At 31.1% G+C, this 24,823-nt stretch overlaps 1 protein-coding gene across 2 annotated transcripts in view; it reads left to right on the top strand.

Annotated features, from left to right (window-relative positions):
* LOC143256959 (calbindin-32-like) overlaps window positions 1-11,071 on the top strand; it is a 90,224-nt gene extending 79,153 nt beyond the window's left edge. For both annotated transcript variants that reach the window (XM_076514886.1, XM_076514885.1), the window contains 3 exons: window positions 1,253-1,309; window positions 2,174-2,245; window positions 9,872-11,071. In XM_076514886.1, coding sequence (XP_076371001.1) covers window positions 1,253-1,309; window positions 2,174-2,245; window positions 9,872-10,018 — 276 coding nt within the window. In that variant the 3' untranslated portion in view covers window positions 10,019-11,071. The remainder of the gene's footprint in view (window positions 1-1,252; window positions 1,310-2,173; window positions 2,246-9,871) is intronic.
* The last annotated feature ends 13,752 nt before the right edge of the window (window positions 11,072-24,823 follow it).

The raw sequence follows: 24,823 nt of genomic DNA, 5'->3' as shown, positions 1-24,823 counted from the left end.
TATATAAATCAGTGATTTGACTACCATATATGGTGGTATGGATCTTTATTTACTTTCTCATTTAAACAAGAACTAAAAGATGGATAAGTGATTCACTGTTCAAAGACTTTCTAACGTAGACTGGAAAAATAAACAGAATGCTTAATAACTGTAAAAATTTAATTACACGTTTCTTCATCCGCTCTTTCCTGTGGCCCGGTATGGCCAGGTGGTTAGAGTGCTCGACTCGAAATCTGAGGATGGAAGTTCGAATCTCCATCACACCAATTATGCTCGCCCTTTCAGCCGCAAGGACATTATAAGTTCAGGCTAATCCCACTATTCGTTGGTAAAAGAGTAGCCCATGAGTTGGCGGTGGTGATGATGACTAGCTGCCTTCCTTCTACTCTTACACTACTAAATTAGAGGTCACTAGCGCAGATAGCCTTGGTGTAGCTTTGTGCGAAATTCGTAAAACAAACACATCTTACCTTGGGTTATCAAAGCATTTACGTTGAGATAAATAGCTCAAAAGGTCGGCTAGGGTTGTTCTTTTGAATTAGGCCAAAATGTTAATTTCTTGAGTTAATTTTTTTAAAGTACAGTTTTTCTGAAGAAAAAAATTTAAATGAAAATATACCAATATTGAAATTAGGTAAAAACAAAACATATCATGACTGGTTGAGATCTGGAGCTTCTAGCAGTGTCTTATCAGCCTAATTAGGCTTATGATGGAGAGGAGTTTTATGATTGTATGTGCTGGGCATAAAGTACATAAAGTTTTGTGTTCTGTTATTCCAGAAGAAAGTTTGAGACCATTCACTTTTTAAGCCGAATTTGGTATTTACGTTTCTTTCACATCTCAGTGGAGTGAGCTGTGAAGTTAAAACTTACACTCACATAAACCCTGTATAACATTAACAGCTGAGGACAGCAGTTGTGAAGAATTGTATCCCCGTGTTTATAAAATTGAAATATAATTCATTTTTCTAAACTCTAAGTTAGAAAAATCCTCGAGTATTGATGGAGTATAGTAGAGACATCATAGTGTGTTGAAAATCTACAATACTTATATATTTTGATAAGCAATTCATAAGATAACATTTCGAGATTAATCTGTTATTCATTCTAAAGCAATTTTCTGGTTGAAAACAGTTATAAAACTTTCGTGCAAATCCTTCGTACTATGACATATGTTCACTGAAAGATAATAGAGTAAGATAAGGGATATTTGAAGCAGACGTGACACAAATTTAAACTTTATATTCATTAGGGCTGCAGCAAGCTAACAAGAGAGGATATAGAGAGAGTCTTTGCTTTGTATGACCGGGTATGTACATTGTTTTTTTTATATATTTAAACATTCTCTATGTAAACTAGCCAGGTAGAACAGTGGAATGTACCAGGAAATTTATTTCTTTACAGTATAATTATTAGAAGCTTTAGTTTTCTCACATCTAGTCAGTTTCTTATATATATTTGGCTTCATTAATTTATAAGTTGCATTTTAGTTTTGATTTAAACAGACAGCTTGCTTTTGATCAGAATTATTAACGTTTCCTTAGAAAATTCAGTGATTTGGGAAGAAACCATAAAATCTGACAGTGCAAAAGCTTGGAACTGAACTATTACAATAAAAATAACGGATTTTTGTTTTTTGAAGTTTGACGATATTTTTTACGTGCGTGCATAAATAGCCACCTCTGTTTAAAGTAGCATATTGGAAACTTAACATAAAGTACCTAACAAATCTTTGCTGTAAAATTAGATATATTGGAAAGTTTTCTGTCATAAACAATTTTTTGTATCTCAAGACGGCTGTTATGGGCATTAAAATTTTTATTAGAATAAATTTAACCCGAAAGTGACCTAAAGGGGCGAAACCTTGTGTTTTATTTTAAGAAAAGTGTTAATACCCATACAAGCCGTCTTGAGATACATTTTTACTTCAAGTGGGTTTCTCGTCATCACGAATACACAAATTTTGTTACCTTTCTATTAATTTTAATATATGAATTGATGTAGCCTTAAAATAATAAAAATGCTTCTTTCTTTCTTTATGGAATTTTATGCTCAAATATAATTGTTTTGGTTTTAACTACAAAAACTTCTCTAAAGGAAGGCCGTTCTAATTTTAGGTTCTGTTCAGTTCAGTTCAGTTCAGTTCAGTTTAACTTTCTTGTGTTTAATATAGGATAAAAATGGCAAAATAGAGAATGAAGAACTGAAAGGCTTTTTAAAAGACCTACTGGAGTTGGTGAAAAAGGTGAATCAATTATTTTCTGAAATTCCTAATCTCTTTATATCGATAAACTTTACACATTAGACGTTTCTATCTGTATGATTATGTTTTAAGACAGTTGTTATTACAAGTTTCATTATTGCTTTGTTTAAAAATATACATTATTCTGAAAACCATGATTTTGTTAAATTTAACTGTAAAAGGGAACGTTGTGTCTAGTTTACCCTTCCTTTTTATTAGGGTTAATTGAATTATCACATTTCAACATGCAATCGTTTTAGGTTCTTCAGTTATCTTTCTCACGAGAACAGCTATTATTTAGTTGGCACTGAAAGTTTACTAATTTCAGTTCTTCTTTGTGACCTTGTTAATGGTGCAGAATATATCGAGTTTTATTTTTCTGGGGACAGTTTTACTCTGCAGATGAAGATATTGATCCTTATTGATGTGGGGCGAGGTTTCAAACCTTTTTCCTGCCATAAATGCAACGCTATAAAACTTTCCCCTAGAAATGTTTCCTTTAGTTCTCCAATGTTCACAGTTTCGCTATATTAATATCCCCGTTGCACCTAACATGCTCGTCCTTTAGGCCGTGGGGGGTTTATAATGTGACGGCTATTCCCACTACTTGTTGATAAAAGAGTAGCCCAATAGTTGGCGGTGAGTGGCGATGACTAGCTGCCTTCCCTCTAGTTTTACACTGAAAAATTAGGGACGGCTAGCATACTGAGCTTAAAATGTATGACTGTATTATTATTAGTAGTAGTAGTAGTAGCAGTAGCAGTAACATGTGTATAAAGTGGAAAGCAAGTGCCTTTAAAATTTATATCTTTGGCACATAATATAAAATAATTTGAAAAATCTGCTTACTGCCATACGTCTTTTTAATATAATTAGTTAAAATGCGAAACTCATTCTATTTTTGGTGAACACACAACTTTAAAATATTAGTGGTGAAAAAAATTAAAGGATTTTATGAAAGTTTGAATTCATAAAAATTAAGCTTTTGTTTAATGGTTTGCAACAATTACGTGTATTTATTTTAACATTATTCGGTATGTTATTGAAGTGTATATTTATATGCAAGTTTGAAAACCTTTTTAAAGTAAATTGCATTTTCACAACAAACAAATGAACAAAAAAGCGACTCTGGTTTATCCGTCTATTTCCCACATTCGAATGATCTGCCAGCAAATACCATAAAACCAACTATGGTTTTTACAGATTTTACACTTCATACCTACAAGAGAAAAACATTCATCCATTATATTATCATACTCAACTGCTATACCTTTATATACTCACATATATATTTATAACGGACGACATAGTAACTTCCATTTCACGCATTATGAAAATACGATAGAAAATAATTTTCTGAATTTCTTACTCGGGTACCTCCATACTTCACAACAATGGCTTTACGAATTATGTATTGTTAAGTTATAAATGTGTATGTTACATTTTGGGAACAATGGAAAATAATTTCATGGTTTATTTAGAGCAGTTACCTAAAAGTAAGAAGATTAAACTACAGCATTGAAGCCTTCATATGTATATTAAGTGAAAAATATAATCTGTTACCTGTACTTTGATGCAATATTTACCTCTTTCTTTTGTTCTTAATGGGCAGTATCAAACAAATAGCCATAAAATGTTAGATGGATAATTTGATATTTTTGTTGAAACAACAAAACTATTTACCTAATAAATCTATAACTTAATAGCCATATCTATATATTTCATAATTATCTGTTAGATTAAAAGCGTATAGGAGATTTTTCAGTTTTTATAGCACTGACGAGATAGTTATGTAAAAATACAAGTTTGTCATGTGTCAGATTTTTATTTTGTGCATGTACAGATCATGATTCTTTACAGTAGATATCTGTGTCTTGTTGGCGATAAAGTTGAACGATACACGGACATCACACAGTCCATTTGTTCTGAAATAATATATTCCAAACAAGTCGAACATATGTTAAAACACTCATTATATTATTGGTTTTCACAATTGTATCCAGAAATTTATATAATTGTCTCTTTTTCGTCAAAGTCCACACAATTGAGTTAAATTTACAAAACCCTTTGACAAAACAAATTATTCTCCTCTACTTTGTTATCATAATACAATTAATGATAGAATCACTTACCTTTTCCCATGGGTTACCACAGTTATAAATAGAGTTTCAAGTAATTCTCTTTTATATTAAAATTCCACCCATTCTAGTTCAGTTTTTAAATTCAGTTGACAAAATGAATTATTTTTCTCTACCTTGTTTTTTTGCAGCTCTACGTACATAACATTTTAAAAAGTTGCCACTATACACTCTTTATAAATAAACTTGCATACGCAGTCTATATCTATATCTTTCGTTAACTTTGTTTTATTTTCACTAGATAAACTTCTCTGTTTCTAAACGTGCTCATAACATGCGATAGAAAAATACAAAATATTTAGACCTCTAGTAACAACAATATCAAGACTCCTTGTAGTGTGTCATGCAGCCAAAACAACCTGGAGAACACACTGTGTGCTATTAACAGGAAAAATAGTTAATCGGTTTTTCACTTTACGTTGCTCGGAACACGTTAAACCAAACTAATATATATTTTCAGTGGATGTACATTATTAAATCATTATTTCGCATACTAAATTTCTAGACAATCCCTTACGAAATACACAAAATATAAAATCTCCGATTTTAATTAATTTTTTCCTTTGAACAGAAAACTCTTATTTATTTCTAATTAAGCAAAAAGCAACATAATGGACTATCTGAGCTTTGTCCTTTATGGGTATTGAAACTCAGTTCCTAGTATTGTAAGACTGAAAATATAACGCTGCGTCACTGAGAGACGTATCAAAAACATGAAAAATTCATTTAATGGAATGACATAATTAACTTCTATAGGTTTTTTTCAAAAATTTGGTGCGCTGATAGATCTTTAAAACGTAGTGTCAAAAATTAACTGTCAGAATGGTCTACATATAAGCCACATGTGCAGAGTTATTCAACAGAAGCCGCCCAAATTAGAACAAAATTAAGTTTTTACTGTAGCTTCAACTAATAGTAAAAGTGGACTGTTTTTAGTTTTTGACATTCGGATTAAAGATGGCTGATTTAGAGTAGCAAAAATATAGGATGAAAGGACATACTGATACAAGTTTTGGTTAGGCTAAGAAAATAAGATTAGCAGTTTGTAGCTCAGGTTTTCAAAAGAATCATACAACTAAACGGTTATTGGTCATTATTTATTGCAAACCTTTTAGCATAAATATGCTAAATTTTATAAAATTATCTTAATTAAATGACATTACTATAAATGAAGTTACTAACACTAAAAACTACTGCTATATATTTTAAAGAATCTGGTTGGTTCCATGAAGGATAGGTCTGTTCTGAATATATGTGTTTTTCTCACAGCAAAATCATATTGGGGAATTGAAACCCTAATTTTAGCCTTATAAATCCCTCGTGTAGCTTTGCGCAAAATTCAAAAACAAACAAACAATCTTCCAGACTTTTATATATTTTCTGTTGTTTTTTTTTGTAATTTAGGATGATATTAATTCAAATGTTTTTTATTTTTATCAAATTATTGAACATATTTTTGTCTTCTGTTTTGTTATTTGCAGTTTTAACTAGATATATTGCCTTGTTAATTATTAATTACATTCCCTCTGTTTTTAGTGTGTTTGAATTGCTGTAATTGCAGTCACTATTCTGTTTAAACGTTCTTCAATTTCATCATTCTGTAAAATTAGCGAAAGATTAATCTGATATTTTTCTATCAGTGTCTTTTCTTGTCTACAATGTCTGGCACTGTTATTACTTTATTTATGAGCAATGAAAAATAACAAATTGATTTTTTTTGTTTTATCTATAAAAAAAACTTAGGAAATGGGCTTATTAAGAAGTGCTCGAACATTGTAATTTTCAGTTTTTCTTCTTATCCTGATACTGTACCATAGTTTTGAAGCGAAAAAGTAAAATATTCCTAACTTTTCCTGTAGATTCTTAAGATCTCTCAAAACAACTGTAAGAAAGACAAAGTGACGATACACTTGTTTCGAAATAACTTTAGTTGTAAATCGAATGAGCGGTCTATGTATCACAAATTCGAAGTAACGGGGTCTGGAAATTGTTAATTTATTAGATTTAATTCACTTTCATCGAAAGGTGTTTCTATTGATTTAATGACCTTTTCTCCAATCACATTCTATAAAAGCTCTTGAAAATTAGATATCTCAGTCTTAGGAGATTACAATACCTGAAATATTTACCACATAGTACTAATTTGATTGAGAATTAATATTTTACCTTTCAATGATACAAAAAGGAGGAAAATGTTTCCAAATTATAATAAGCTTATATTGTTCTCTTTTATCTCATTCCAGGTTCTTAAAATCCATACTGACGACGTTCCTAAATACTTTCAAAATTATTTTATTTCCTGATTCGATCAGACTAATATATTTTAATGTGCGCTTTCCAAACACCAGACTATAACGCAGAATATTTTTATTAAACTTTTTTCCAGAATATATATGTCAAATTCATTCATGTTGTTATATAGAACATTAAATTGTTTCATGCTTTATGCTGATACGCACTGTTACATTAGAAAATTAATTTTTAATTACTAAAATTTGATATTGCTCTTAAAGAGATTATTTTTTTCTTAAATTATAAAGAAAAGATTCTATAACTAATTTAAGTAACTAAAACAAAAACAAAAGTGTACTATTTCTGCTTGTCTCATTCCTCTCTTAAAAGGAACGGTTAAAGTTGAAACTGAATCATAAAATAAAATAAAATATAGTATTCCTGTGCATGGTATTCAGTGGTACAGTAGTATGTCCACGGACTTACAATCCTAGAAATCGGGTTTTGATACCCGTGGTGGGCAGAGCACAGATAATATATTGTGTAGCTTTGTGTTTAAAAATAAACAACAACAAGTTTTGTACCTAGCGTCAACTGTTCTAATATACCTTTCAAAATCAGTTCTTTAACATCTTACTCCAATAGTTATGATTTATACATTTTTTAAAGATCTAAATTTGAAACAGCCAAATATTTGTTAAACCACAAATACACATACACATATATATATATTATAATGCACAAATCTTGAACAGAGTAAACCTGCAAATATATAGATCTCTTTCCCTTTGGGCCCGGCATGGCCAGGTGGTTAAGGCACTCGACTCGTAACCTGAGACTCGTCTTTTCAGTCGTTGGGACGTTATCAAGTTATGGTCAATCCCACTATTTGTTGATAAAAGAGCAGCTCAAGAGTTGGCGGTGGGTGATAATGACTAGCTGCCTTCTCTCTAGTCTTACACTGCAAAATTAAGGGCGGCTATCGCAGATAGGCCTCTTGTAGCTTTGTGCGAAATCAAAAACAAGCCAAACCAAACCAAACAAACTTTCCCATTGATAAGGGTTCAAGTGTGTATGTGTATCTCTATCTATAATATTAGGAATATTGTAGAAGTCATCCCGGAAACATTAATGGAAACAAGGGTCATTGATGGTCAGGTGGTTAGTGCACTCGACTCGCAATCTGAGGATCGTGGGTTCGATTTCCCGTTCCACCAAATGTGCTAGCCCTTTCAATCGTGGAAGCGTTATAATGTTTCGATCAATCCCACTATTCGTTGGTAAAAAAATAGCCCAAGAGTTGGCGATGGGTGGTGATGACTAGCTGCCCTTTCCCTAGTTTTTCACTGCTAAATTAAGGACGGCTAGCGCAGATAGCCCTCGTGTAGCTTTGCGTGAATTTTAAACCAAACTAGATGGAAATAAATATCACACATTTAATAATCTTTCCCAAGTTTACTCGCAGGGGTTAAGGTTCTACAATACATTAGAGGAGATGTTCTACATGAGATGTACACTGACAAGACATGGATGACTGTGATAATTCCAAATTGTTCCAGATATGGTCAGCATTCAAGAAAAAACAGCATCAGGATAATCTTACGTGCCACGTATATAGAGAAAGGTTTTCAGCTGCTGACAAAAAGCGATAAATTGTCATTTCTTCCACAAACACTGATGTTCTTGTGCATTATATTTTACAACTGACTAGCAAAAAGGAACAACGGATTCAAAAAGTAACCACAACGGGAAGCACAAATTTGCGCTGAAACATTCTGAGATATAAAATCAATAGAAACCAAATATTATTTACAAAATTTTTCCACACATTATTTGAGTGTAATACCACATCTTCACTGTATAACACTGAGCAAAGAAGATGTATATAAGTTCTGGAATGCTCCAAAATGTGACTCAGAGAACCTTGGAAATTATAACAAGAAAAGACCATGAAAAGAGCAAGTTAAGAGAAGATTAATAGCCAATCTCTATGCCGTAAAAGATGATGGAAAAGGTACATGGAGATTTAGATCGGCTAGAAAATCTTCCAGCATAGCACGATTACCACCATATTAAGAAAAATCTAGATTACATGGAAAGAAGCCTGAGTCTTGAACAAAATTTTGGATGTATTCACACATCTATCAAATTCTTGGCTCTGCTTGCAGACGCGGGTGAAAAACGGACATTGTTCCTACCCTCATCACACACACTGCAGCATATGATCTGCACTCGTACGGGAAGAAATTCATGTCGAAATAATTTCAAGAGTATAGAAACACGTTGACACACCGTAATGATGTCAACAGAGGAACACCATTTACTTAGCCCTAATGAACAAATATGTTTGAAAATGAGACGTAGCTAAATCTAGGAATAAATGTTATTTGGATAGAAGAGCTATACAAAAACGCTATTACAATAAATGAACAAGGACTTCACAACTAATTACTTGGGAATGATATACGCTTCAATCATAGGTCTTTTCGTTAGTACTTGGACTAAAATAAAATCACTGGAGAATTCTGCAACACACACACCTGCAGAAAGGTTTGAATATTTCTTAATAAATAAGTTGTATTGCGGCTGTGATACTGGCTTGCCAGAATGCTTATTGAAGGAGTTATTTAAAGCAATAAATCGCATCCAAGCATAGTCAGTTTTGCGCATTTTACACGTGTGAACCTGTTCTTGCTTATACCATAAAATTGCGCTACATGATAGCTCCGTCACAACAGGTATATATGAAAAGCAGGAAAAAAGTCCTTTCAAGTACGATATGTTATATAAGTATAAAATGGGAAACAGATTACCAAATTCAAAATTTGATTCCATCTTTCGTCTGTTTATCAATATTGGGACTGTTATGTCTGGTTACTTTTGCTAATGTTGGGATTGTGATATTCAAACCCTGGTTAATTTCAGCAGTGTTCTAAATATGAGAGCTGTGTCTTTAGCCTATTTTCGTTAACTTTGTGGCTGTGATACTCAACACTTCCCCCTAATGACACAGCGGTATGACTGCGGACTCACACCTCTAAAAATCGGGTTTCGATACTCGTGGTGAGCATAGCTCAGATAGCCCACTGTGTAGCTTTGTACTTAATTCTAAACAAATGAGCAAGCCTAAAAACTGGTGACAATATATTGTTTCCTAGAAATTATGTAGTTTTATGTTCGTAAACTTTAACTATACCGTTACTAGAATATTAAAATTGTGATACTCATGACACAGTAACTAGTTTTTCTTTTGTTTTAGGATTATGATGCTCAAGACTTGATGCACTTCCAAGAAACCATCTTGTATGGCTGTGATCTCAACAGGGATGGAAAGATTAACAAGAAAGAATTAACTATGATTCTTCTAGCTCTTACCAAGCACTCACTGGAAGAAGAATCAAAATAAAAATATACAGTGAGAAAATATCGTTTTTTATAAAGAATGTGAGAAAATGTTGTTCCAATGTTAGTATTCTATTTTCTATCTTCTGGCTCAAAATTACATTCTTTATTTTGTCTGAAATAGCTGATTTGTTGATATTATTGTAGATCATGGTGGTCATTATTAAAAATGGTATGTCTTTGTATAAGAATACCAAATGTTAATATTTCAAAAGTACTGTATTGGAACCTCAAATGAAAATGTAAGTTTTATCTATTTAGACTTTCAAGAAGGATAAAATTGAATTCCTCAACAAAAGACAATGATTTTCAAAGTACGTTGCATTACTAATAAATATAACTATGTTTAAAGTATGGTGCTCTTATATATTTAGGCCCCTTTCTAAGTATTTAAATGCTATTATTTTTCTCTTTTTGGTGGTTTAGAATAATTACAGCTAAATTGTTTGGATTAATTTGAAGTATTTGAATGAACACTTTTCTCAGGAATCCTAAATAATTTAGCAAGTTTATACTGTTATTTTCAATTATTTCAAATTCCTTTCGAAACTATCTTGGTACCTTTCCAATATTCTAATCGATAAACTCACCTATCTTGGTCTCTCTTCAGCAAATTTTTTTCAATCAAGATGCATATCAGGGCTTATTTCTAAACATTTCAGATTAATTAGGGAATATATTTTAGTTTCTTTTAAGATTTATTCTTTTGTTCGTTTTTTATATATTTTATCCCACTTATAGAAAACGTAAGGAAGAACTAACTGTTATAAATTGTGTCAAGTGAAATACTATTTAAATAAAATGTGGGTTTCTGGAATAAGACCTATTTTAGTCTTGTAATGACTTATTGGTTTAGTTTTTCTACGAATTGCTCTGGTATTTTTTACCTTTCTTTAAATACAATTGTGTTACAGTTTTTCTTTCGTGAGAAAAAAAATATTATTTTTGAATCTTCATATATATTTCCCTTCGTTACGTGTGTGTGTGCACGAACGGAGTATAAAATGCTATCGTGACAGATTATATTTGATTTATTGAAATAAAAATGTGAATATTTTTTTTCATTGTTTAGGCTGAAAATTTTAATAACCTACACTCCTACGTAGAATAATGCCATATAAAAAACACAACAAAATTCCAGTATTTTCGGCAAATGGATTAGTCTTCATCAGGAACAAAACCAGGATTAAAAGTAATGCTATTATTGGCAATCTAATTTGCAATTTTAAAACTTCGTGTTTTAAATTTATTTATTTCAGAGCACACAAGAACTATGAAGTAACAGTACTAATAGTAAATGGATTTAAAGATCTGATTACTACTCTATGTAACAGAAAACTTTTTAAATAACTGAAGAAACTAGCTTATATTACACGTATGGCAATCTCTAAACTTTTTAAATTATCATCATTATTAAGATATCGTTAATGCAATTTTAAATGTTCCCCAGTGGCACAGCTATAAGTTTGTTAACTTATAATGCTAAAATCTGTGTTTCAATACTAGTGGCAGGCACAACACAAATAACTTGTGTAGCTTTGTACGCAACTACAAATAAAGTAATTTTAAGCTGGTTACGAATTGTGTTGCAATAAAAACTGGATAACTGTCTTGTTTGTTTGTTTGGAAATTTCGCACAAAGCTACTCGAGGGCTATCTGTGCTAGCCGTCCCTAATTTAGCAGTGTAAGACTAGAGGGAAGGCAGCTAGTCATCACCACCCACCGCCAACTCTTGGGCTACTCTTTTACCAACGAATAGTGGGATTGACCGTCACATTATACACCCCCACGGCTGGGAGGGCGAGCATGTTTAGCGCGACGCGGGCGCGACCCCGCGACCCTCGGATTACGAGTCGCACGTCTTACGCGCTAGGCCATGCCGGGCCGACTGTCTTCTTAAAAAATGTCAAAGATTTAAACAGATATTACCTCGTTAAAATACTTAATGTTGTAAATCTAAGCTGCACTTTGGAAATAAGTCTGTTAAATGGAGTTAAATGGATTAGTCTTTGGTAAAGACTATATATAAGTTATATCTTTACGTCCCAAATGCATTTAATAAGTAAACCAAAATATTTCTTGTTCACACAGAAGCGATGTTTAAAATAATGTTGTGAAGAAAGCAGTTCAAGGATTTATTTGCAATAATTTTGATACAAATATAAATAGTTAAATCCTCTTTATTTTAAGTATATCCTCAATAAGCTGTAAATATACTGTTAACATTAACTCTATCAGATTGTTTGTTTGTTTGAATTTAAGTACGAAGTTACATAATGGGCATTTTAACTTTGCCCATCACTGGTATCGAAATCCGTTTTCTAGCGTTGTAAATCCGTAGAACATGCCGCTGTGCCACTAGGGGGCTATATCACTATCAGAACGCCATCCTCGAGAGGACATCATTCTTAACTTTCTTAAAAATATTTTACAATAACTTCTGTTGATAAATTAGTTTATATTACAAAGAAAGTATTCTGTCCTTCATAGTTAAATATATAAATGGTAAGTTTATTAGTAATAAAAAACATACACTTAACAATGCTATAATTCAAGATACAAATACGCAAAAAAACAGACATTTCGTGTACATATAAGAAGTTACTAGAAACATAACCTATTGGAAGGGAAATAGTTTAATTATAAACATCCGACGTCCTTCAACACATATATTCTATTAATTTCCCTTCTTTTGATATCTATAGTATTTTCTCCAATAATGTTTTGTAATGATATGTAGGTGGCAAAACTTTATTAGGCTATTTGAAATAATACTGATTTTAAATACAATGCAGTGTCTTATCTCACAGTGAAAATGATGCACAAATAATTATATTTTTTTATTTTAAAATGCATAATGTTTTCTCTTCAGAATAGGACTTTGCTTTAGGACAAAATCTTTACATAAAGAATAAATGTATATTGTTAACTCAAGGTTGTTAATGCTGCCAGGGAACAGTATTCTCGCGGAACGTTTTCTTCAATATTCCTCTGTTTAATAGATTTACTAAGTTGACTTTATTAGTAGTTTTTAAACATTTGAATTAACTTCAGTAAACCAACCAATATATTTCACACCCAAATCCAAAATTTTCTCCTAAAATATTACATTTTTACTCAACTGAATTTTATTCATAACCAAAAATTAAACATTTCTTGTTCACACAGAAGCGATGTTTAAAATAATGTCGTGAAGAAAGCAGTTCAAGGATTTATTTGCAATAATTTTGATACAAATATAAAAAGTTAAGTTTCATTTAATACTAAATATGAGGTGCCCCTTTACATCTGTTTCCCGCTGGTACAGCGGTAAATCTACGGATTTATAACCCTAAAATCAGGGATTGGATTCCCCTCGGTGGACTCAGCAGATAGGCTGATGTGGCTTTACTATAAGAAAACACACACACGCCCTTTACATATGCCTAGTATCAACACTCTGAAGAATATGGAGTTTTAGTACTTATGTTAAAAAGGTCCTGTGCATGTAAATTTGCAAGTGATGATGGTTTGTTTTGAATTTCGCACAAAGCTTCTCGAGGGCTATACTAAAGTCGTCCCTACTTTAGTAGTGTAAGACTAGAGAGAAAGCAGCTAGTGATCATCACCTACCGCCAACTGTTGGGCTACTCTTTTACCAAAGAATAATGGGATGGACTGTCACGTTATAATGCTCACACGGCTGAAAGGGCAGGAATGCTTGGCGTGACGTGGATTCGAACCCGCACTCTTCAGATTACGACTCGAGTGCTTTAACCACCTAACTACTTCGCTATTCCTGGCCGGTAATGATGGAATAATATGTTTAATAACCATATTTCTCTATTGTTTTTCAGGCATGAGTAGTCTAATGCCATAAAAATGTATCGCTTTTAAGGGCGTATAACGGACTTTTCCGGCGCAAAAATGTACATACGCTTAAATCATAAAGATACATTAAAATTGAAGATTTAGAATTTCTAAGACGGGAATATTCCTCATTCTTAATGGATGAGCTTGAGTCACAAAGAGACATGCCTCACGTTGTATCTCAATTGTGGCAGAATCAGGTATCTTGTGACAGGTGAGGATCTATAAGCATGCAGTTGAATGGTAAAAGTCGATCACGTGTCCAAGGCCTACTTAAAACCGTATTACAGCTACATCAACTTTCAGTTTCCCGCTGAAACAGCGGTAAATCTACGGATTTCCAACGCTAAATTGTAGGGTTCGACTTTCTTCGGTTAGCACAGCAGACGTGTCTTTGCTATAAGAAAAATACACATTCTTTTGGAATTTCAAAAGTTAGTCAAAAAAGGACGAAAGATTTTTATGTAATTTTTCAAAACTGACATAGATTTGTGAAACCTATTGTTCAGTACTCGAGATCATGAGTCCGCTGCAAATGTCGCATCTAATAAACACACACTAACATTTACATTTTTTCCTATGAGATTTTGCTTTTATTATAATGTGAATATTTATATAAAAATTTGTACCCATTACCATTATTTCTATTTTTATAAAATTCATCAAGTGATTTGTTTTCTCTGTATGTAGAACACTTTTTAAATTTATTTGATCTCTTTCGACGAAGAGAGCTTACTTTGTATTTTTTCAAATGCATTTTTTAAAATTTGATTAGCACATTAATGTTGAACTTCTTCATTCCTTCCATTTTTAGCTTTATTATAATAATTACTAATACATGTTCAAAGAAATATTTAAAATTATTTTTGGTTTCATTATTTTTATTAACTTTGTTTTTCAACTTTACAAAAAATACTGTCTTCCATGTGTTAATAAATGGCTGTTAAAAATAACACTTTTGACGAGTGCAAACGATCTTTTGAAAAATTAAAAGTAATGATGTGTTTTGTGAAATTAAATAATGCTAAATAGATGACATGATACAGAAGTTCTGTGGCATATACTGAACTATGTTCGTTGGTAAAAAACTAAAGAAAACTTTATTCTAAAGTAACATATAGAATGCATTTCTTTAATAATTTAATAAATATGTCATTGATAAGAAACATGTCTCATTCTTTCGTTATCTTTCATAAAGGTAAACATATGATTCATTCATTTTGCTAAAAAGATCTGTAACTTTTTATAAGCTACAAATGATATAAAATTAATTAAATAAAAACGAATAATGTAAGAACATTTACTGAATACTACGAGCAATTAAAATCTATGGAATGTTTCACTGGGATACATTAATCAAGAAAATAATACAACATTACTTGTTATTGTTTTGAATTAAGCATAAATCTACTCAATGGGCTATCTGTGCTCTGTCCACCACGGGTATCGAAACCTGGTTGTTAGCGTTGTAAGTCCGCAGACATACCGCTGAGCCACTGGGGGCTACAACATTAATATTAAATGTTAAAAAAACGTAAAGGTTCATATAAACAGGATTTCCTCAAATAAGGCATATTTGAAACACCAACACGGGAATTAAATTTATCAGGAATTATTCCCATTTTACAGATACTTTATTCACTTTCCTTCGAATTATTCTCATTTTTCAGTATTATAAACTTAACGTTTGTTATCATATTCAACTAATTTAGGTTTGTAGAAACCGACTTAAAGTTTTTACCATTTAGATATACGTTTTATAAGTAACAAGGTCTATTTTCAAAACTTCGGATACAACATATATTTGTTCCGTAAAATCTCGTAAATTTAAAGTTTTTGAATGGTCCATTATATGTAGAAATATACCTTATAAATAACTTTATATCTAGCAGTACGAATAATTTTAACATTAAATATATTGTTAAATATTTTAAATTCATCGCCTTATTTATTTGCTTTAACTGGATTCACCTTGATTGATCTACGATATAAATTATAATTATTGTTTATTAATTTATCTAAAACGTTACTCACTTTCCTTGTATTATAAGCCATAAATTATTTCCATATTTAGGCCCGGCATGGCCAAACGCGTTAAGGCGTGCGACTTATAATCTGACGGTCGCGAGTTCGCATCCCTGTCGCGATTAACATGTTCGCCCTTTCAGCCGTTGGGCGTTATATTGCGACGGTCAATCCCACTATTCGTTGGTAAAAAAGTAGCCCAAACGTTGGCGGTGAGTGGTGATGACTAGCTGCCTTCTCTCTAGTCTTGCACTGCTAAATTAGGGACGGCTAGCACAGATAGCCCTCGAGTAGCTTTGTGCAAAATTCCAAAACAAACAAACAATTTCCATATTCTGCATTACATAGTTCTGATAAACATCTGAGCTTTAACATTACTTTCAGTTGTGAGTAGGTAAACATTCTAATCACTAAAAATTTCTGAGTTTTTTATTGGTGAGTTATGTTCCTTTATCAGTTTAAATTTTTGTAGCTTTTTCTCTTTAAAATTTCTTTAAATGCCTTTGTTATTTCTAGTTCAATTTTTACTTTGATTGGAACAGCTCAAGCATATTTACTAAAATATATTTTGCATTATTATTGTTGTTGTTAGATTTAAACTGTATCATACCAACTAAATCTGTTTGCCATTGATCGTCAGTATGTGCTACGAAATAAAACCTGTTTCATAGTTTACGCCTAACTAGTTTGTGTTTTTTTATAATCACCTTGCTGATGCAAATATTTTATTCATTTTGAAAAAAACTGAGATTTTCTTTTTAATTACTTAATAGCGCTAAAACCTCTTTCTGTATTACCGTTTTAATTCAAACAACTAGAGCACTTCGTTTTTATTTTTCTTTATTAATACACATTTAACTTTGAGTGTTTGGTGTACTTCTCTTTTGGAAGCTATTTTATTATTTTATGATACCTTTGCCTATACTTTAATCTCCTGTTCAGTAACTTTAGGAATTTAAATAAAATTATTACTTCTTTATAGAAGTTATAACACCTTTTATATAAGAAATATATTTCGATATTTATCAACTACTTCGGTAACACTGGTTCCTAGACTTAATGTTATTAAAAGAGGATAGCGAAATATTAAAATCTAATGATAAAAGGTATTCTTTATAAACAATTAGAGTTTATATTTGTTTAAATTCATTAACACTTTTAATTATAAAGATGATAAAGAGCATATAAGCTCATTAAAACGACGATCAAAATAAACAAAGAATTAAGAATGAAACACAATTTTGGGTAGAGTAAGAAATAAAGAGTCAATAGTAGTTTTATAAACTAGTAATTTAGAAACGTCATTTCAAGCTACCCTCGTCTAGAAGAAGTTCAAAAACTTGAAGAGATATAAAGCATTATAGCATACAATTCATAACATTACAATACCATAGTTTCAACATCAACTGGAATCAACTGCTATCGAAAAATATATAAGGTTGATTTAGATGAAGAAATTTGCAGTTTCATTTTTAGAGCAATAAATATTTCTATTACTATTCAAATTAATTAATAAACATGATGAAATTGTGATAAATGACTAAAAAGCGGACCCGGCATGGCCAGGTGGGTTAAGGCATTCGACTCGTAATCTGAGGGTAGTGGGTTCGAATCCCAGTCGCACCAAACATGCTCGCCCTTTCAGCCATGGGGGCGTTATAATGTTACGGTCAATGCTATTATTCGTTAGTAAAAGAGTAGATCAAGTGTTGATGGTGGGTGGTGATGACTAGCTGTCTTCTCTCTAGTCTTACACTAGAAAAAATTAGGGACGGCTAGCGCAGATAGCCCTCGAGTAGCTTTGCGCGAAATTCAAAAACAAACAAACTGAAAAGCAGAGAAAGAAAATAAATCTTTGGCTGGTAAAAAAGGTGAAACAAATAATAAAAAGTGAAAATAAATAAATAACTATTTAGAAAGTAGAAAATCCCTCGAAATAGATCAAAATATATTAGATGTTATAAATTTATGTCATATATATAAAAATTAAAAGTGTTGAGAGGGTAATATAAAGAAGCAAAAAGTAAAAACCATGTATAAATAGTAAACTTATTAAACATACTACTTAATGAAGGAGATATAACAAATAACATGTATTTCAGTGATCTTTAAAAAGACAAATTAGAAGCAACTTACAAAAAAACATGAATCTAGGTCAATTCAAATAGAATAATATAATAAGTCTAATCAACAACATTTTAAACAAAAATACAAATTATACAGATGAATGAAGGAAAAAGATTACCATGTGAAAAGCACAATTAAAACAAAGTGGAAGACTTTTTTACCATTTTTTATCTCTATGTTAATAACAACTGAAAAGCGACTACAGCAGATGCAGTTGGTGGGTTTGACTGGAAAAGGTCATAAAATGTCAATGGAACTGCATTATTAAATATTTGAATGTTAAAAAATATAAAAGGCGAACTTCAAAACTGAGGAGAACCACATTTAGTAATGAAGATATACAGAAAAATAATGGAAAAGGCTATAGAGATGTCTACGCTAATGCTCTATTACCTAAGAAGATAAAATCGTTTTAAAATGGAAATATTAACTCAGATAAAAGACCTAGATCTGCAACTCACTGAGATTCTTATTACAATGGCCCAATTATAATTTAATTGAGTATTTCAATCTTTGTAGAAAATAAAAAAATAAATAAAGGTTTCTAAAGAGTTTTGCAATTAAGCACAATGCTGCATAATGGGTTATCTTTTATCTGCCCAGTACGGGTATCAAAAGCCAGTTTTCAGCGTTGTAAGGCCAAAGACATTCCACTGCATCACTGGTGGTAAATTTTAAACATTGAATCATTTGAGATAAAATGAATATGAAATTGGATACAATTCGAGCTTCTAAAAAGCTATAACAGTAAAATGTGGATATTGTAGTATAAAATATAGTATGTTTGTTTGAAGCACAAAGCTACACAATAAGATATCTGTGCTCTGACCACCACGGGTATCGAAATCCGGTTTTTAGCATTGCAAGTCCGCAGATATACTTCTGTTCCAGTAGGAGGAGGCTCAAAATAGAGAAATTCCAGTCGTAGTCATTACAGAGTTTTATATACCTCTACTAAAACTCGAGTGATTTCAACGAGAATTATGTTTGAATAAATGACAAAGCTTGTAGTTTAATATTATAAAGACAATAAGTGATCGGGGTATTTTAGGTGATAATTTAAATCTTCTAATAATATAAGTCATTTTTAGCATTCAAATAGATGCCAATATTAGTATTATGGAACAACATTGATGAAAAATTTAATGATAATAAAATGCTATGTATTTACCAAGATTGTAATTATCTGTTAAATATGTGGACATTATTGGTCGTAATGGATAATCTGGTTTATGAGGTTTGGGGATGCCGTATATTTGCGGTGTGCGTGAGTCGGTTTTACGTAGGTAGGAATAAAGTGTTAGTGAAATTGTGTTGGCTTTTTTCATTTGTAGTAGTAATTTGTTCAGTTGTGTCTCGTGTGTCTTTGTTGAATTTGTGTGTATTGGTTTAAATTTGTTCGTGTCTGATAGGATGTTATTCATTTTTTGGATGTATTCATTCGTGTTCATTATGACTATAGCGTTACCTTTATCTGCTTTTAGAATTTTTATGTTTTTGTCTTGTTTTAGGTTTTAATGGAATTAATGTCTCTTTGTGTAAGGTTGTTTTTTAGTTTTCTGTTTTGTGAAATTATGTTGATGGTTTTGTGAGAAAATTATTTGAAAAAATCGTTTAAGATGTTGTTTTTAGGTGTTTCTGGAAAATATAAATTTGTAATTTTACCTGGGAAGTTTGGCTGTTGGATGTCAATAAAATTATCTAAGTTGTCTTCTTTCTGTTGGTTGTGTTTGGTTGTTTCCTTGTTTTTCTTCTCTGTAGAAAGTATCACAAGTCTCCTGGCTAGGTCTTCTAAACATGTTTTGATTTCTATGGTTGGAATGTACCTAGGTGCTATTGCGAAGTTGAGTCCTTTGTTAAGTAATTGTTTCTTGTCTGTGTTTAATTGACGGTCGGATCTGTTAATTATGAGGTTAGTCAACGGTTTGTCGTTTTGGTGTCTTTTCTGTTGTTTGCATCTTAGTTTTTCTAGTTTTTTGTTGTGGCAGATCTTTTTGTTAATACCAAATTTATTCAAAAACCCGGCACAAAACTGAGGTCTATACTATGTAGAAACTACACTGACAAACACCACACCAACATTATTTATAAAATACAATGTGATAACTTCCACGACTTCTATATTGGAGAAACAAGTAGAAAAATGGAAACCAGATTCAAAGAACATAAAAAGTCACCTTCACACGTTTTCGAACACTGCAAGTCAAATAAACACAACATAACCATAGAAAACACTCAAATACTAAATAAAGAAACAAACATAAACAAACGCAAAATTAAAGAAGCCTTACTTATACAACAACTTAAACCCAAAATAAACCAATATAAAGGAACGCCTTTATACCTAAATTAATATAATAAAATAAATAAAATTATATATTCAAACATCTAATACCGCCCTCTACATTTCGACACACAGTTACACAACTCTTTCAAACATGTGGTCAGCTTCCGGTCAGTTACCTCTTTCTTTGTGAACCTGACGATGACCGAAGAAAGTCGAAACGTTGTTCGCTCTTCTATGTAAAATATTTTCTCAACCCAAACGAGCCGTTTTTGCATATAAATTTCTCAACAAGTGGGTTTTCTCGACATCACTGATTATTATTTCATCACTCTGTCTCGCTCATTATGTACAAGGATTAATATATTTCACAAATGATAACAACATGAGCGAAATATCGAACATATTCTTCAATATCAATCCTTCAGAAACTCTAAATAAACAGTTTTAACATCTAATAACTACAGATCAACAACATTGGGTGGTAATGATGGTAAGAATAAAATTGATAAATTGGGATCAACATTTAAATATGCTTCATAGAAGAAGGTTTTACAAAAATATGGATTCTATGAAAACATGCTAATAAAATAAAAGTGTAGATGCAGATTAAACAATACTTTTAATTACTTAATGTATTTAGGATAAAAATTATATTGAATATCGATGTGATATTTTGTCTCTATAGAAATAGGAGTGATAGATATTGCAATGTTATTATAAGCGACATTTCATTATGATTAACTCCTATTAAACTTTATCCTGAACAAAAGTTGAATATCGTAGTTCTGTTCTAAATCCTCAAGCTGATGTTGAAAACAACTGAAGTAATGTGAGAATTATTAAAAGTAATGTTCAGAATGGATCCAGCGATAAATATATAATAAACACTACAAACAATGAAATTAGAAATATTCATGTTGTTTTCTACTTTAAAGGTAAGAATAATAATCAAAACGAGAACAATAAATTTTTTAATAATCTTGGAAGTATTTAATGATAGTAAATATCCCAATGCTTCTTTCAAATATGTAAACTAGATTATTCTAGATATTACTCAGACTTCTTAAACAATATCAATACGTAAATACTTAGTGAGCTATAGCAATTACGGGAGACTGTACCTAATAATTCTTCTTGACAATATGAATTATGCATTTATAATAATGTGAGCAATTTGAAGTTTGAATTATTTTGAAAACTCACGCAAACTCTAACAAAAATATATTGATTTTAGTCAGTGTTAGTTGCCTTGGTAGACTCAGCAGATAGTCCGATGTAGCTTTGCTTTAATAAAACACACAATAGAATAATGAATGTTTTTATAATAAAAATTTTGAAATTATGCGAAATATTTACTGATAATAAATGAGTTTTACGTTTACATATGGTAATCTATATAAAGAATGATTTCAGGGCCCTATAGGTACATCTTGAAACGTTTCTAAACTAAACAGTGAAGGAAATGATGATATTGAAAATTAACAATTAAAAGTGTTGAAGAGGGAACTGATAGTTACAATGCTTTAATTTACAACTAGTGAAAAAATATGTTCAAAGTAAAACCAAAATCGATGACAAGTCACTGAATAATAATTTAACAAAAATACATAAGGTTTATATGTACCGAAATAATTGCTGTTATTACTGAATGATAATTTTGATGCTTATAATAAATTTATAACGAAATATAAAGAAACAGATAAAAGAAACACATGTAGTCAACAAACCCTATGTCGATAAAAATATTAACCAAAATGAAGACTTTGATAAAAACATTAAAAATTAATATAATTATATTAGAAAGAAATTCAAAAGAGTCAATTGACAATATTAATTTAAGTATTAACAGCTTTAATACTGTAACTGAAAGCAAATCACAATATTGAGAAAATAATTCATTGATAATGAATAAAGACAAAAACATTGTTGCACATAAAATATTATAACAAATATAATGGAACCAAATGCAGATGAGGATGTAGTTAATTTAACAAATACAAATATGATGTCCCGCAAAAAGATGTATATTTTAAAGTAATAATTACAACACAAAAGTTAAGTTTTCTTTAATTTGAAATAAGCGTATTAATATTTATTAATGAACATATTTTTGTTAATTCTTATAAAAATGATAAGATTCATTTAATTCAATAGATCTACTTTATACTTTTAAAGAGAAAAAATATCAAAATATACCTGCAAAATGATGAAGAATTTTAGATACTTTAATTTTACCTGCTATAATATTCTAATAATTGTTTTATTATATAAATTGAATCAGTAAAACATCAATGGTATTGGATCGCTTCGTTATACTAAAATTCGTAAGCTGAGTGAGCTAAACCCAAAAGCTGCATTTTTTGTCTCTGAATTAAATATAATTAAAACTCAGTTTAGTAACAAAATTGTAGCTGTACTAATGGATTTAAACTGGAAAATTAATTCAAACACTTTTGCCTGATCGGTTTAATAAAACGTTTACTGAGACAAATATTGAGGCAATGAATAAAATAAAATACTTCTTGTGCATCAGAAAGCAAAAGTCTGTGGAAAATAATAAAACTTGTCATTCAATTTGGGATTTCATGTTAAACTGCATGAGTATTTTGTAATAAATTCTGAGTTGCATTTTAAATGGGACTTTTTTTAAATTAAAATTTTTTGAATATCTAATTATTTGTCAGTGACATTTTTACACACATTAAAACTTTGTTTTGTAACATTTTGTTTAGTTCAATAAAAATTTGCTCTAAAACAGCAAAATGTAAATATTAATGTAAATTTTATTTTATATATCACGTCCGATACAAGTTAATTTACTGAATGAGTTTGTTTCTTTGTTTTTTGAAATTTGCACAAAGCTACTCGAGGGCTATCTGTGCTAGCCGTCCCTAATTTAGCAGTTTAAGACTAGAGGGAAGGCAGCTAGTCATCACCACCCACCGCCAACTCTTGGGCTACTCTTTTACCAACGAATAGCGGGATTGACCGTCACATTATAACGCCCCCACGGCTGAAAGGTGCGAGGGGGATGCGAACCCGCGATCCTCAGATTACGGGTCGCACGCCTTAACACGCTTGGCCATGCCGGGCCTTACTGAATGAGAGGTGCTTCATTGTAGTTTCTCATTTTCCACCATATCTTAACTTTAGTGCCCTCATTTGGCATTTATGACTTGTGTGAGCAACATGACAAACTCACTTTTTGCACTATTGTGTTTGAGAAGCAAAACTTATTTAACATTCATTTTAAGATATTACAATCTACTTAACACATTTTATTGTTTGTTTCAAACGGTAAGTACTGTATTCTATTTTTAGATATGAATATTTCCTAAAATTTGTATGAGCCGATTTCCAAACGTAATGCTAAGAAAGATAATTCAAGTATGGGATTGATGACTGTGATAAAAAATAATGTGAAAACAAACTTTATCTGTTGTTTTTTCAATTAATTAACTTATTTTATAAAAGTTTGGATATTATATTAAGCAGTATAACTCCAAAGTACAATCAGCGTGACAACAATTGTCGCTAGCATTTATGCAATTATTTGTTGTTGTTTTTAGCGTTAGACAAATTTGCAGACAAATACCCTTGTTGTCTTTGGTTAAAAGGCTGAGTCAAAGTGCATGGAAACGATGAACTCAATACCAGAGTTAAGCGAAAGATAAAAAGTTGTGTTGAGGTACAAATCAAAACACAGTTATATTTACTGTTAAAATAACGATAGCAAAAAAGAAATAAAAACATTTCGGAAATGAGCACATTGTAACAAAAAGAGAATGGAATTGAAAGCTAGTCATACCACATATTATAAACTAACGACTAATTTTAGTACCAACAGTAAGACTTGTTATATTTTTGATTGTATTAATTATGTATCATTTCTGCTTGTGCTTCTGTATGTATGTAGGTACATATAAGTCCAACTAACTTCTAAATCAACCCTGTATGTTTTCACATCTTTGATAGCTGTTCTCTTTTCTTGAAACTCCAGAGAAATAACATGAAATAATATTTTTGAATGCTTAGTTGGTGAGACTGTGTTACTAGCTTTTCGTATCTTAACTTTGTCTAGAGCCTGTGCTTCATACTTATTAATTTTTAACTACTTTATCCCTGATTTAATGAACTTATATACGTTTTAGTTTCTTTATTGGTTATTTATTCATGCTTAACTTGTCATTAAGCGCAGTAGTGCTTAATATGTAGAGATGATCCAGGAAAAATTATGGTCGCCACGTATTATGTATTACTTATCATAGTCTCAAATCTCTCTTATAACAATCTAAAGGACTTTTATTAACACCTAACTTAAGTTTCTAACGTTTTCAAAAGCTACTAAGATTTTCAGTTTAGTCAAAAACATAGCTAAAATAGAGAACTGGCGAATAGCGTTACAGTCTGACGTTCTGCTGATTCTGGCATCAGAGGGACTAGCTCACCAATACTTGAAGTTGTTGCAGTGATTCACAAACCAAAATTATATAGTTTAATTTGGGAAATACTGAATCAGT

Source organism: Tachypleus tridentatus, chromosome 7 (assembly GCF_004210375.1).
Source record: "Tachypleus tridentatus isolate NWPU-2018 chromosome 7, ASM421037v1, whole genome shotgun sequence".
In the NCBI taxonomy this organism is placed as follows: Eukaryota; Metazoa; Arthropoda; class Merostomata; order Xiphosura; family Limulidae; genus Tachypleus; species Tachypleus tridentatus.
This window is presented reverse-complemented; position numbering and strand designations above follow the sequence as displayed.